Source organism: Sinocyclocheilus anshuiensis, unplaced genomic scaffold (assembly GCF_001515605.1).
Source record: "Sinocyclocheilus anshuiensis isolate Anshui unplaced genomic scaffold, SAMN03320099.WGS_v1.1 scaffold78, whole genome shotgun sequence".
Taxonomy (NCBI): Eukaryota; Metazoa; Chordata; class Actinopteri; order Cypriniformes; family Cyprinidae; genus Sinocyclocheilus; species Sinocyclocheilus anshuiensis.
The window spans coordinates 3,975,063-3,986,019 of record NW_015544250.1 but is presented as its reverse complement, the minus strand read 5'-3'; the positions used below and the strand labels follow the sequence as shown (position 1 = coordinate 3,986,019).

Below are 10,957 nucleotides of genomic sequence, written 5' to 3'. Positions count from 1 at the left end.
TAAGTGTTTGTCTGTGAAATTCATACTTTTCTGATCAGGAGTTGCGTGGACATTGGCGTTCTCAATGATCATGTTATCATTGTGAGTCTGGTTATTGTTGCTGATCATAAACTGACTCCAGTACTCCACAGGCAGACCCAGGAGACTCTCAACCACCTCAGAGAGAAAGAGCTTGGTGAAAAATTCTGGGCCAAAACACAAAAAAGTAAAAAGGTACACTTTTGCAGACCCCAGACCCCAAGTAAGATCACTTACTTTTGGCTGCCGTTTTGTGTCCTGCAGAATGGTCATTGGATCTGGGTCAGGCACGGTATGACCCACAATTGTGGGCCCAAATACACGAGCCAGATTGGTTATGTCCATCTTTGTATCTTTGCTCTGGGCCACCCTGAAGATGATGGAAATGAATGCATCAACCCATACAATCACTTTTATTGATCAGTAAATGGTCTGCAAGATAGTTCTTTATTAGCTCCTCGTGTTATATTGCATATAATTGCTGTTAAAAAGGGGGAAATAGAAAACATTGAGGAAAGAAAAAAAAGTGTTTCCAAGATTGATGGCATACATATCTAGTACCAATTTTGCAACCATAATATTATTGACATTTTGTTTGTTGTAGAAATAATCCCATGGTCAAATACAGGTTAAGTTTAACTGTTGATAAGATGCGGATGTCTATAGGGAATTTACAGCACCACAAATAAATTAAAAATATGCAAATTTAACACCATTTCAAGAGTATAACCATCATACTTAAAGCAAAGTTTTTGGTAATGCTTAAAAATAAACATTTATACTTACACTTATACCCTCCAGTACAACAACCCCTTAAGGAACTGATGTTTAACAAAGTTGCGTTAAACCTGGAATACTCTTTTAAATGTCACAAATGTAAGTGTTATCTGGTAAGAAACATAACATATTAGCAAGCGGCACCAGCTATAAAGCAGACCGTAGAATCAGAGACCATGTGTGCGGTTTACCTCTGCAAATGCATGATGAGGAAGGCCAGAGTGTCTCTGTTGGGCTGTGGAAGATCACTGATGTTCTGATACATCAAGGCGATGCTGTTGTCATCATCGGAGAGTTCTATGAGAAAAGACTGAATAGTTACTATTGAATGTACTGATATGTACTGTTATTATATATAACCAAAAATTGACATTCATAATGTTACAAAAGACTACTATTTCAAATAAATGCTGTTCTTTTCAACTTTAAATTCAAAGAATCCCATGTCAATGTATCATGGTTTCCACAAAAAAAATAAAATAAATTTAAGCAGCACTACTGTTTTAAACATTAATAATATTGTCTAGAGCTGGAGGATGGGGTCTTGCTCATCTGCTGGTCAGGAGTCGTAAGGGGCCCAAACATACTCGCTACAGGGCCAAAAAAAAGGCAAATTGTAATACAAAGAAAAAAAATTACTAAATCGTTCAAGATCAGGTGATGTTATGAAATAACTGAAGTTTTTTTTTATTTATATATATATAAAATTCAAAGAATCCCATGTCAATGTATCATGGTTTCCACAAAAAAAATAAAATAAATTTAAGCAGCACTACTGTTTTAAACATTAATAATATTGTCTAGAACACCAAATTAGCATATTAGAATGATTTCTGAAGGATCATGTGACACTGAAGACTGGAGTAATGATTCTGAAAATTCAGCTTTGCCACCACAGGCAAAAAGTACATTACATAAAATATATTAAAACCATAAAGTAATAATTTTTCACAATATTGCTGTCTTTACTGTAATGTTCAAATAAAACAGCCTTGGTGAGTATAAGAGATGTCTTGCAAAAACCTCAAAAATAAATTTTACAAACCCCAAACTTTTGAACAGCGGTGTACATTCATCAACACTAACCAGCAGCATCCATGAAGGCACGATTGAGGCGGAAGGTCAGCAGGGGTTCTTTGAAGTTCCTCAGGAAGTCCTTGAGGAGGCCAGTGATGGCATGGATATCGTCCACCTTGCTGAGCAAGGGAACAGTCTTCCCACGCAGGAACTTCTCTTTCAGGTCCTTGACTACTCGATCAGAGCCAGACACCCGATACAGACCAGTCTATCAAAGGAATATGCAGGTTTTCAGACCATACTGGTCTTGTTTAGAATTCAAGAATTCTGCCTCTTTATCGACTTACCTCATGTAGGCCTCTCTGCTCAATCTCATTAACACAGTGCACTACTAGCGAAGGAATCATGGGAGAGGAGGTGGACACATAATTTGCTAGGATGCCCTATTGAAAATCACACCAGAAGCAATCAGTGAATAAGGTATACATGTTTAAAGAAATTAAGAGTCCAATGCAGCCTCTTATTTTAATTAAAAAATCAGTAAAACAGAGGCGGAAATACTCGAGCTTGTTGAAAAAGCTTCATAAAGATTTGTCACCTCCTCGGATTTCACTGGAGTCCCAGTCATGTTTGGAATGCAGGGCAGAGGGCAGCGCTCACGGCACTCAGGGTGGGCCACCACACGGCAGTCCCTGCACTTCAGAGAGATCTTCCCAAATTTGATCCTCTTACCACATGGCACACAAGACTCTGGCTTGATCACCTAGGAAAAATCACAAGGGCCAGGCAGATATGAGCTGTGAGGGCTATAAACACAAACCTGTGCAGATAACTTCATTGATTATAATTGGAGTGGTATAGTTTTGTGTCAGTTTTACATGCTTTGAAAACTTTACTTGGTGTGGACATTTGAGACATAATATGGACTACTATTTTGCCTTTTTTTTTTGCTATAACTGAAATAGGTACAACGTTGCAAACCATAGAATCGGTATGAACAATGAATGTTACTGTTTAGGGATGTAACGGTATGAAAATTTCTTATCACGATTATAGTGACCAAAATTGTCACGGTTATCAGTATTATCACGGTATTGTTAAAATGTGCTGAAATCACTTCAAGTTTTATATTTAAAAATCAACAAACAACAAATAAAATGACTTTTTGTTTGCATAATCACTAAAACAATAACATTACCAATGATGTTCGGATTTTAAATGACAACTTGACTGACAACAGTTTAATAGCATGTTGAAATATCTAATGTAAATGTTAAAATAAAGCTTTGAAAAAGTTTAATAAAAAGGTAAACGTCACATTTCAGCCTTTAAATAAAGAAAAGATATAGGTCAAAATGATAATGGATTAATACATGATATTTTATCTGCTCCATAAATAATTCTAGATAACTTACCTGAATTGTTTAAATGTGTAGAACCCACATAAGCTTGTTTTTCCATCAACCGGTCAAAATTTACAGCAGGGCATGCAAATTTGGTCCATTTTTGGCCAGACAGAAACTGCACTCAGACTGAATGTAAAATATAAGTCTCTGTAAATCCACTCGCTGACAGCAGATGGCGCTTATGGAAAAGCTGAAATAGAGCTGTTTCCGTAACCTCCGTGGACAAAGCAGTATTGCGATTAAGAACACTTCCTTTAGGTATTACATGGAGCGAAGATGAAAACAAAATGCCGTCGAATCGTTTCTGAAGACAGTCAGAATATTCAGAGGTACATTCATATAATTAATTAATATATTCATTTGTATAATTCCCTTAGCACTCTTTTAAAACCTCCCAGCTTTTCCGCCCTGTTCTCACTCAAAACGAAACTACTCCGAGACTGTTACTTAAAACTGTGCTTTATGCTGGACAGTATTTATTTATCGCGAGTTGTTCAAATCGCGGTAATCTAATACGGTTTTAATGATAATTAAAGGATGAAACGGTAATACTAACCGTGGGGAATTTTATCATGATTTATTGTCAAGCCGGTAATCGTTACATCCCTATTACTGTTATACTAGCACTCATCGCTTAACCAAGGAATTCCCAAACTTTTTTGTCAGTTGAACCACTGTGACCAAAAATATTTATCATGACTTAAAGTCATGAAATTCACACTAAATGTTACAGAACTTATTGTGAACAATTCTAATTTTTTTTTTCTTTCTTTCCATTTTTACCTTGCAATGTTTAAATCAAAATGTCATAACTGGACCTTTGGGTGTTAAAAACAGACATATGCAAGTCTTCTCCGATTATTTAATCCACAATCCATCAAGCTCACGTTCATCTACCTCTGCTTTTGAGTGTAAATGCCCGCATCTCAAAATCTATTCACCAACCAGTGCACAGAAGTCACTCCCTACATTTTATTTTAAGTAGATACAATACTGAAGAAAGATCTGTCACTACTTCCATTTCATTGTAACTTTAAAGAAGAGATTTTAGACTTAAGAGATTTAATCATTTAACAGTTCACTAATGTTGGTTAATGGTCACATGCAGGCAAACAAATCAAATATTTGTGAATATTCATAAAATACTCAAATATCTTTTGTGTTTAAATGTCTTAATTCATTTTAAATTTCACATTTATTTATTAGCTTTACATCAACCGTTTCCCCGCATGAACCCAATTTTGAAAAGTCCTGACTTATGCAATCAAATTATAAAAATGGAACTAACAATTGTATAACTGCAAAAACTAGGAGAAATTAACTCTCTGGTTGGGACTCAAGAGCAATGCGACTGGAGAAGAGCATTGATTTCAGAGATTTTGTATGCAACACCGCATCATACCGTTTTGGAGACAAATTCATGCAGACGGACACCTCCGTTGCCCTGGGGAGTGCTGGGCCCTGCCTTGGTCTCTCCATTGGGCTGACTGGGCTGCTTGAACACATCCATAGACTGAACAGAGTCTGTGTCAGCAGTGTCCCACTCCAGAGCAGCTGAAGAACAAAGCAGAGAGAAGCACTGCTCACTCACTCACTACTGCAGAATACTTAAACAGAAATGCAAAGGCTCAGCGTGTGAGAAATGATCAGGAAGAACATCCCATACAAAACAAACAAATATAAAGAGTACCATGCTGGAGACTCAACAAGGGGTCAATTTAAAACACCCCAGAGTCCTACAAACTATGTATTAAATTATTTAAAAAATTAATCTTTGACCCTATTCAATAAAAACACACATTTATGATACTGAAACCACATATCATGACTCACTGCGGAGCTTATTTATAATACAGCAGCAGCCTGCACATTATTATTCAGTCAATAAGAAAATTGCATAATCAATGACTCATGCAAATATTCTCTTGCTCTGAAATGTGCGCCCTCATGAATGACAATATTAAATTTAAGGAAGTGAGCTTACCAGTTTTTCGGCGGCTCCGGGTCCAGTAAGGAACAGCCTCCACTGTGGTGACAGCTTCAATGGGTCCGCCATCAGTGGGCACCGTCACGGTGGTCTTAGCCACCAGAGACTCATTACCCTGATAAAACGTGACTTGAATGAACTGTCAAACAATTTCTAACTGACTACACATTCAACTAAAATATGGTGGTATTAACTGGACAATAACAGCATTCCAACATCAAAAACAACCAGGGAATAGCTTGTTGGCTCTCACAATGTCAAAAGAAGACAAAACCTTCCAATATTCACACTCATATGGGTTGTAGGGATTGGTGGAAACATTTTACTCGTACTGACTAAAGCTAAGCCCTACAGGGAGCCTTTAAACTGAAGAGTCTTTCCCCAATTTAAACAGTCAGTCTTATGCTTATGTAACCCTCTCTTACTTTCTCAGAGGTGCGGCCGGTGGAACGGGACCTCTTGGCAGCGGCAGGGGGACCATCTGTGTGGTTTCGGGAGGAGCGCTGCATTGAGACAGATTGAATGATCAGATATTGATTGAAATTTGGAAGAAATTTTATTAAATACAGCTTTGTTGGGAAGCTTACTCTCTTTTGCCGTTTCTTGAGACGAACAGTCCTGATTGCAGAAGAGTCCCAGTCCTTTATTCAAAGAAAAATTAATTTAAAAATCTATTTCTGCAACAACAAAACTCCAACCAATAAAAGATGAGCCAGTCTAACAAAATTAAAACGTTAAAGTCAATTTCTTTAAAATGTTTCACTTTCTTCCCGTCAGGTTTGAGACAGAAATACATTTATGATTAATGTTTTTAATATGAAAGGAAATGGCATACCAAAGAATCATCAGTTTTATCATAACTGATGTCTGACAAGATAGAGGCTGATTCATCAATGGTGGTCAATCTAGAAGAAAAAGAGTGTGAAAAACAAAATGAAGGCAAGACAAGTTACAGCCTACAGCAGTAAGAAACAATTAAATCATAAAAACCAACTATTTTGTCTTTATGACATTCATGTAATTATCTCCTTATAATTAGTCCATTAAAAAGGGGTCCCCTCACAAAAGGATGATCATATTTGTTTTCTGTGGCATCTAAAAGATTGAAAAACCCTGATCTTACGCTTTATGATTCCAATCAAATCCTGAAGGATTTCTTAAAGAATAACCAGGTTTTCTCAGAAACCTAGCATATTACAGAAGTAATTTGATTTACTAGTTGATAATGTGGTTTCATGTTCTTTCTCTTACCGTCGGCTAGTGTTGAGGTTTGCAGGATTCTGGGAACGGGCATTCAGAAAGGCCAGAGCTGACCGCTGCTCCTCATTTAACTGGATGCTGTTACTGGAACCTTCAGACACCAACAGCTCCCGGATGAGCTGGATCTGACGGTCCTGCAGAGTAGAAGAAAACATTTGGTTTTAGCCTAAAATTCAGAGAACAGGTCTACAGCACAAGCAACATGCAAAAAGAGGCCTACAAACCAGTTTCACACAGTCAGCCTCAGCTTTCTGTCTCCGACGGATCTCCACATCTACTTGGTTGCGGGCATGTTTCAGCTTGATCTCCAGAGCTCCTCGCTCCGTCTCGGCCTTGGTGAGCACCTCCTTGCATGCATTTAGCTCCTGCTCGCGTCTCAGCCATTTACGACGGCTGTCCTCAAAGTTCAAGGCCATCTGAATGAACTCTGACAATGAGATAAAGAATGGCAGTGAATATTTAGTGAATGAATGCATTTTATTTCAATTTTTCAAGCCACAACCAGTACTTACGAGGCTCAATGCTTTCATTGAGAACATCAAATTGTGCCTGCAGGCTATTAAAAATGCTGTGCAGATTGATCACAGCAGTCTCCATGTCCTCCTGCATTGCAGAAAAACATTTTAAGTGTGTGCACCATTTCATATAACTAGCTAGGCAGATTTATTTTGATTCTATATCGTTCTAAGACCCAGCAACTTTATTTTAAGTCGGCATATGATTATTGCTAGTATCTCGCGACAAACAATACATGCCCCTGTTTGGCTTTTCAGCCATACATAATATTTGGGGCGTGGCCAAATAATTAATATGAATATGTATCTGAATAAAATATATAAAATAATGATGATAACAATAATACCAAAAAGTAAAAGAGTAAAAGTGCATAATAAAGTGACGATATTAAATATTAGTAACATATATTTTTTAATCCTTTGAAAAAAAGTGTACTAACGTTGCACACCACAGTAATGCTAATAAAGTAGTATCAAACTCGTTTTTGCTGGGGTTATGAGGCTAGAATTGTTGATAACACAATACATACAGTAAAACACCAGCATGTGTCTTACAAACGACTCGTCATTAGGAACAAACACTACAAACATTGATTCATTACAGCAAGTCGTCAGATATTTTAACTTACGGATTTGTGTAGACTTCCAGCCTTGTGCGTGAAACAATGTGATTCAAAACTAGAACCTAAAAAGAATTTTTCTCCAGGCACAACAGCACCGCACCGGTTTGTTCAAACTGGTTTACCGGGGTATGTTGTTAACGTTAGCGTCTAGAGGAGTCGCGTTTCAAATTTACCCGCCAGCCAATCATCGCAGGCCGGGCGTGTTGACGTATGTGCGTCGACGCAGTACGTACAGTCGGCGTGTTCTACAAAATAATGAGGGGCTTCTGTCTGCTGTACTTACTGCTTGTTGACAAATCGGGTCTTTTACTAGTTATAGTACACTCAACAATTTCAAAATATGTATATAATTGCGTACTAAATAGTGCATTAAAAAATGCAAAATTTGACAAAAACAAAACGTAAAATTCTGTCTCGTTTGGTTGAAATTTTTTTAAGTCATGGGACTATAAACAATAGAAAGGAACTCTGGTATAAAGAGGTCCATGAAATAAATTCTGAGAAAAGCAGCGTAAAAAATGTAGATAATGATTAGATAATAAAAAATACGATGTAACTAAATAAATAAATACATTTGACTATAATAAACAAAAAATATTAAAATAAGTAATTTAAATGTAATAAATAAATAAATACTACATCTGACGGTACAGTGTTTTAGAAAAAGAAATGTAATAATGTAATGTAAATGAAAATAAATATTTTCCAAATAATAGTTTACCCATATTTATAATATTAATTTTCACATTATAAACTGGGTCAGTTTATACAGTATATAGATGCCTTTTCAATTTTATAATGGGACCCCTTGCATGAGGATGATCATATTTAGGGGTCTGTAGAATCTAAGATTTAAAAACCTTGTCCTAGGGCTGCTTTTGATGCTGGTAATTTAAGTGGGCCAGACATAAATAAAATAGCTAAATTAGTTAATTAATACTTCCTTTCTGTAGATGCATAAGTGGTAATTCAAGCCTATTTTCATTCTACCTAAATAGTATGTCTGACTGATATTTCACTTTTTTATATATGCTCGCTCTATCTATCTATCTATCTATTAACTAGCTAGGCAGATTTATTTTGATTCTATATCGTTCTAAGACCCAGCAACTTTATTTTAAGTCGGCATATGATTATTGCTAGTATCTCGCGACAAACAATACATGCCCCTGTTTGGCTTTTCAGCCATACATAATATTTGGGGCGTGGCCAAATAATTAATATGAATATGTATCTGAATAAAATATATAAAATAATGATGATAACAATAATACCAAAAAGTAAAAGAGTAAAAGTGCATAATAAAGTGACGATATTAAATATTAGTAACATATATTTTTTAATCCTTTGAAAAAAAGTGTACTAACGTTGCACACCACAGTAATGCTAATAAAGTAGTATCAAACTCGTTTTTGCTGGGGTTATGAGGCTAGAATTGTTGATAACACAATACATACAGTAAAACACCAGCATGTGTCTTACAAACGACTCGTCATTAGGAACAAACACTACAAACATTGATTCATTACAGCAAGTCGTCAGATATTTTAACTTACGGATTTGTGTAGACTTCCAGCCTTGTGCGTGAAACAATGTGATTCAAAACTAGAACCTAAAAAGAATTTTTCTCCAGGCACAACAGCACCGCACCGGTTTGTTCAAACTGGTTTACCGGGGTATGTTGTTAACGTTAGCGTCTAGAGGAGTCGCGTTTCAAATTTACCCGCCAGCCAATCATCGCAGGCCGGGCGTGTTGACGTATGTGCGTCGACGCAGTACGTACAGTCGGCGTGTTCTACAAAATAATGAGGGGCTTCTGTCTGCTGTACTTACTGCTTGTTGACAAATCGGGTCTTTTACTAGTTATAGTACACTCAACAATTTCAAAATATGTATATAATTGCGTACTAAATAGTGCATTAAAAAATGCAAAATTTGACAAAAACAAAACGTAAAATTCTGTCTCGTTTGGTTGAAATTTTTTTAAGTCATGGCAATAGAAAGAATAGAAAGGAACTCTGGTATAAAGAGGTCCATGAAATAAATTCTGAGAAAAGCAGCGTAGATAATGATTATAATGATTAGATAATAAAAAATACGATGTAACTAAATAAATAAATACATTTGACTATAATAAACAAAAAATATTAAAATAAGTAATTTAAATGTAATAAATAAATAAATACTACATCTGACGGTACAGTGTTTTAGAAAAAGAAATGTAATAATGTAATGTAAATGAAAATAAATATTTTCCAAATAATAGTTTACCCATATTTATAATATTAATTTTCACATTATAAACTGGGTCAGTTTATACAGTATATAGATGCCTTTTCAATTTTATAATGGGACCCCTTGCATGAGGATGATCATATTTAGGGGTCTGTAGAATCTAAGATTTAAAAACCTTGTCCTAGGGCTGCTTTTGATGCTGGTAATTTAAGTGGGCCAGACATAAATAAAATAGCTAAATTAGTTAATTAATACTTCCTTTCTGTAGATGCATAAGTGGTAATTCAAGCCTATTTTCATTCTACCTAAATAGTATGTCTGACTGATATTTCACTTTTTTATATATGCTCGCTCTATCTATCTATCTATCTATCTATCTATCTATCTATCTCAGCTCACTGTTAATCAAGCGTGTACAGTGTGACTGATGCCTCAGACAAATTAGAAAAAGCCTTTTTCAAAAAGGGGCAGAGGCCACAAGCAGTGTCTTGTCTTGATTAGTAACTGAGAGAGAGAGAGCGAGAGAGAGAGAGAGAGAGAGAGAGAGAGAGAGAGAGAGAGAGAGAGAGAGAGAGAGAGAGAGATGGCCAACTTTACACCATCCTATTAAAGGGATCCGCCAGTGGGGTGTGTAGAGCAACTTGCAGCACCAACTCAAAACAAGGCTCTCTCAAGTGCTAGAAGAGCATTAGAAGAACTGCATTAGAAGCTGGATCTGCGCTGAATTTGGGTGCCGAGTCCTGCAAACATGATTGCCACCACACAGCAGAACATGACAACGGAGCTGGTAAACGAAGCTAAACAGCATGTTTTATGCATTGCATGAGCAAAGACTAAATACAGACTGACGATAAAACAGTTTCGATGCTGTATTTTACACATCTGTGTGAACTAGAGCCGCAGCACGCGACCAGTATTCTCTCTCATATCCTGTTTCTGATCTTTCTAATCTTGTTTAAACGCATTTATCTGTCAAAGTACATTAAAACACGTGCTTTTTCGGCACAGGTGTTGCTCGCATTGATTCGCCTCGGTTTTCATTCATACTTTCACAGGAGCTGTCCGTATCCCTCCATCTGCTTCGCTCCGTTACATCAGTTACTACTGCAGTGCTTTCAG

At 36.5% G+C, this 10,957-nt stretch overlaps 2 protein-coding genes across 5 annotated transcripts in view; one reads left to right on the top strand and one right to left on the bottom strand.

The window, feature by feature from the left end:
• The window catches only part of LOC107697971 (rac GTPase-activating protein 1-like), an 11,067-nt gene extending 1,814 nt beyond the window's left edge, over positions 1-9,253 (bottom strand). The window contains exons 1-15 of one of the 3 annotated variants that reach the window (XM_016498873.1): positions 9,160-9,253; positions 6,978-7,068; positions 6,690-6,892; positions 6,457-6,599; positions 6,041-6,110; positions 5,793-5,846; positions 5,631-5,708; positions 5,203-5,320; positions 4,621-4,772; positions 2,411-2,575; positions 2,160-2,255; positions 1,882-2,080; positions 987-1,092; positions 256-388; positions 27-156 (exon numbers count right to left, since the gene is read on the bottom strand). In XM_016498873.1, the coding sequence (XP_016354359.1) occupies positions 27-156; positions 256-388; positions 987-1,092; positions 1,882-2,080; positions 2,160-2,255; positions 2,411-2,575; positions 4,621-4,772; positions 5,203-5,320; positions 5,631-5,708; positions 5,793-5,846; positions 6,041-6,110; positions 6,457-6,599; positions 6,690-6,892; positions 6,978-7,062 (1,732 nt within the window). In that variant the 5' untranslated portion in view covers positions 7,063-7,068; positions 9,160-9,253. Of the gene's footprint in view, positions 1-26; positions 157-255; positions 389-986; positions 1,093-1,881; positions 2,081-2,159; positions 2,256-2,410; positions 2,576-4,620; positions 4,773-5,202; positions 5,321-5,630; positions 5,709-5,792; positions 5,847-6,040; positions 6,111-6,456; positions 6,600-6,689; positions 6,893-6,977; positions 7,074-7,609; positions 7,796-9,159 lie in introns of those variants that run through there. The other 2 variants (XM_016498872.1, XM_016498871.1) reach the window with 2 other exon arrangements.
• Positions 9,254-10,469: 1,216 nt separating this feature from the next.
• The window catches only part of LOC107697970 (inactive dipeptidyl peptidase 10-like), a 47,246-nt gene continuing 46,758 nt past the window's right edge, over positions 10,470-10,957 (top strand). For both annotated transcript variants that reach the window (XM_016498870.1, XM_016498869.1), the window contains exon 1: positions 10,470-10,625. In XM_016498870.1, coding sequence (XP_016354356.1) covers positions 10,587-10,625 — 39 coding nt within the window. In that variant the 5' untranslated portion in view covers positions 10,470-10,586. The remainder of the gene's footprint in view (positions 10,626-10,957) is intronic.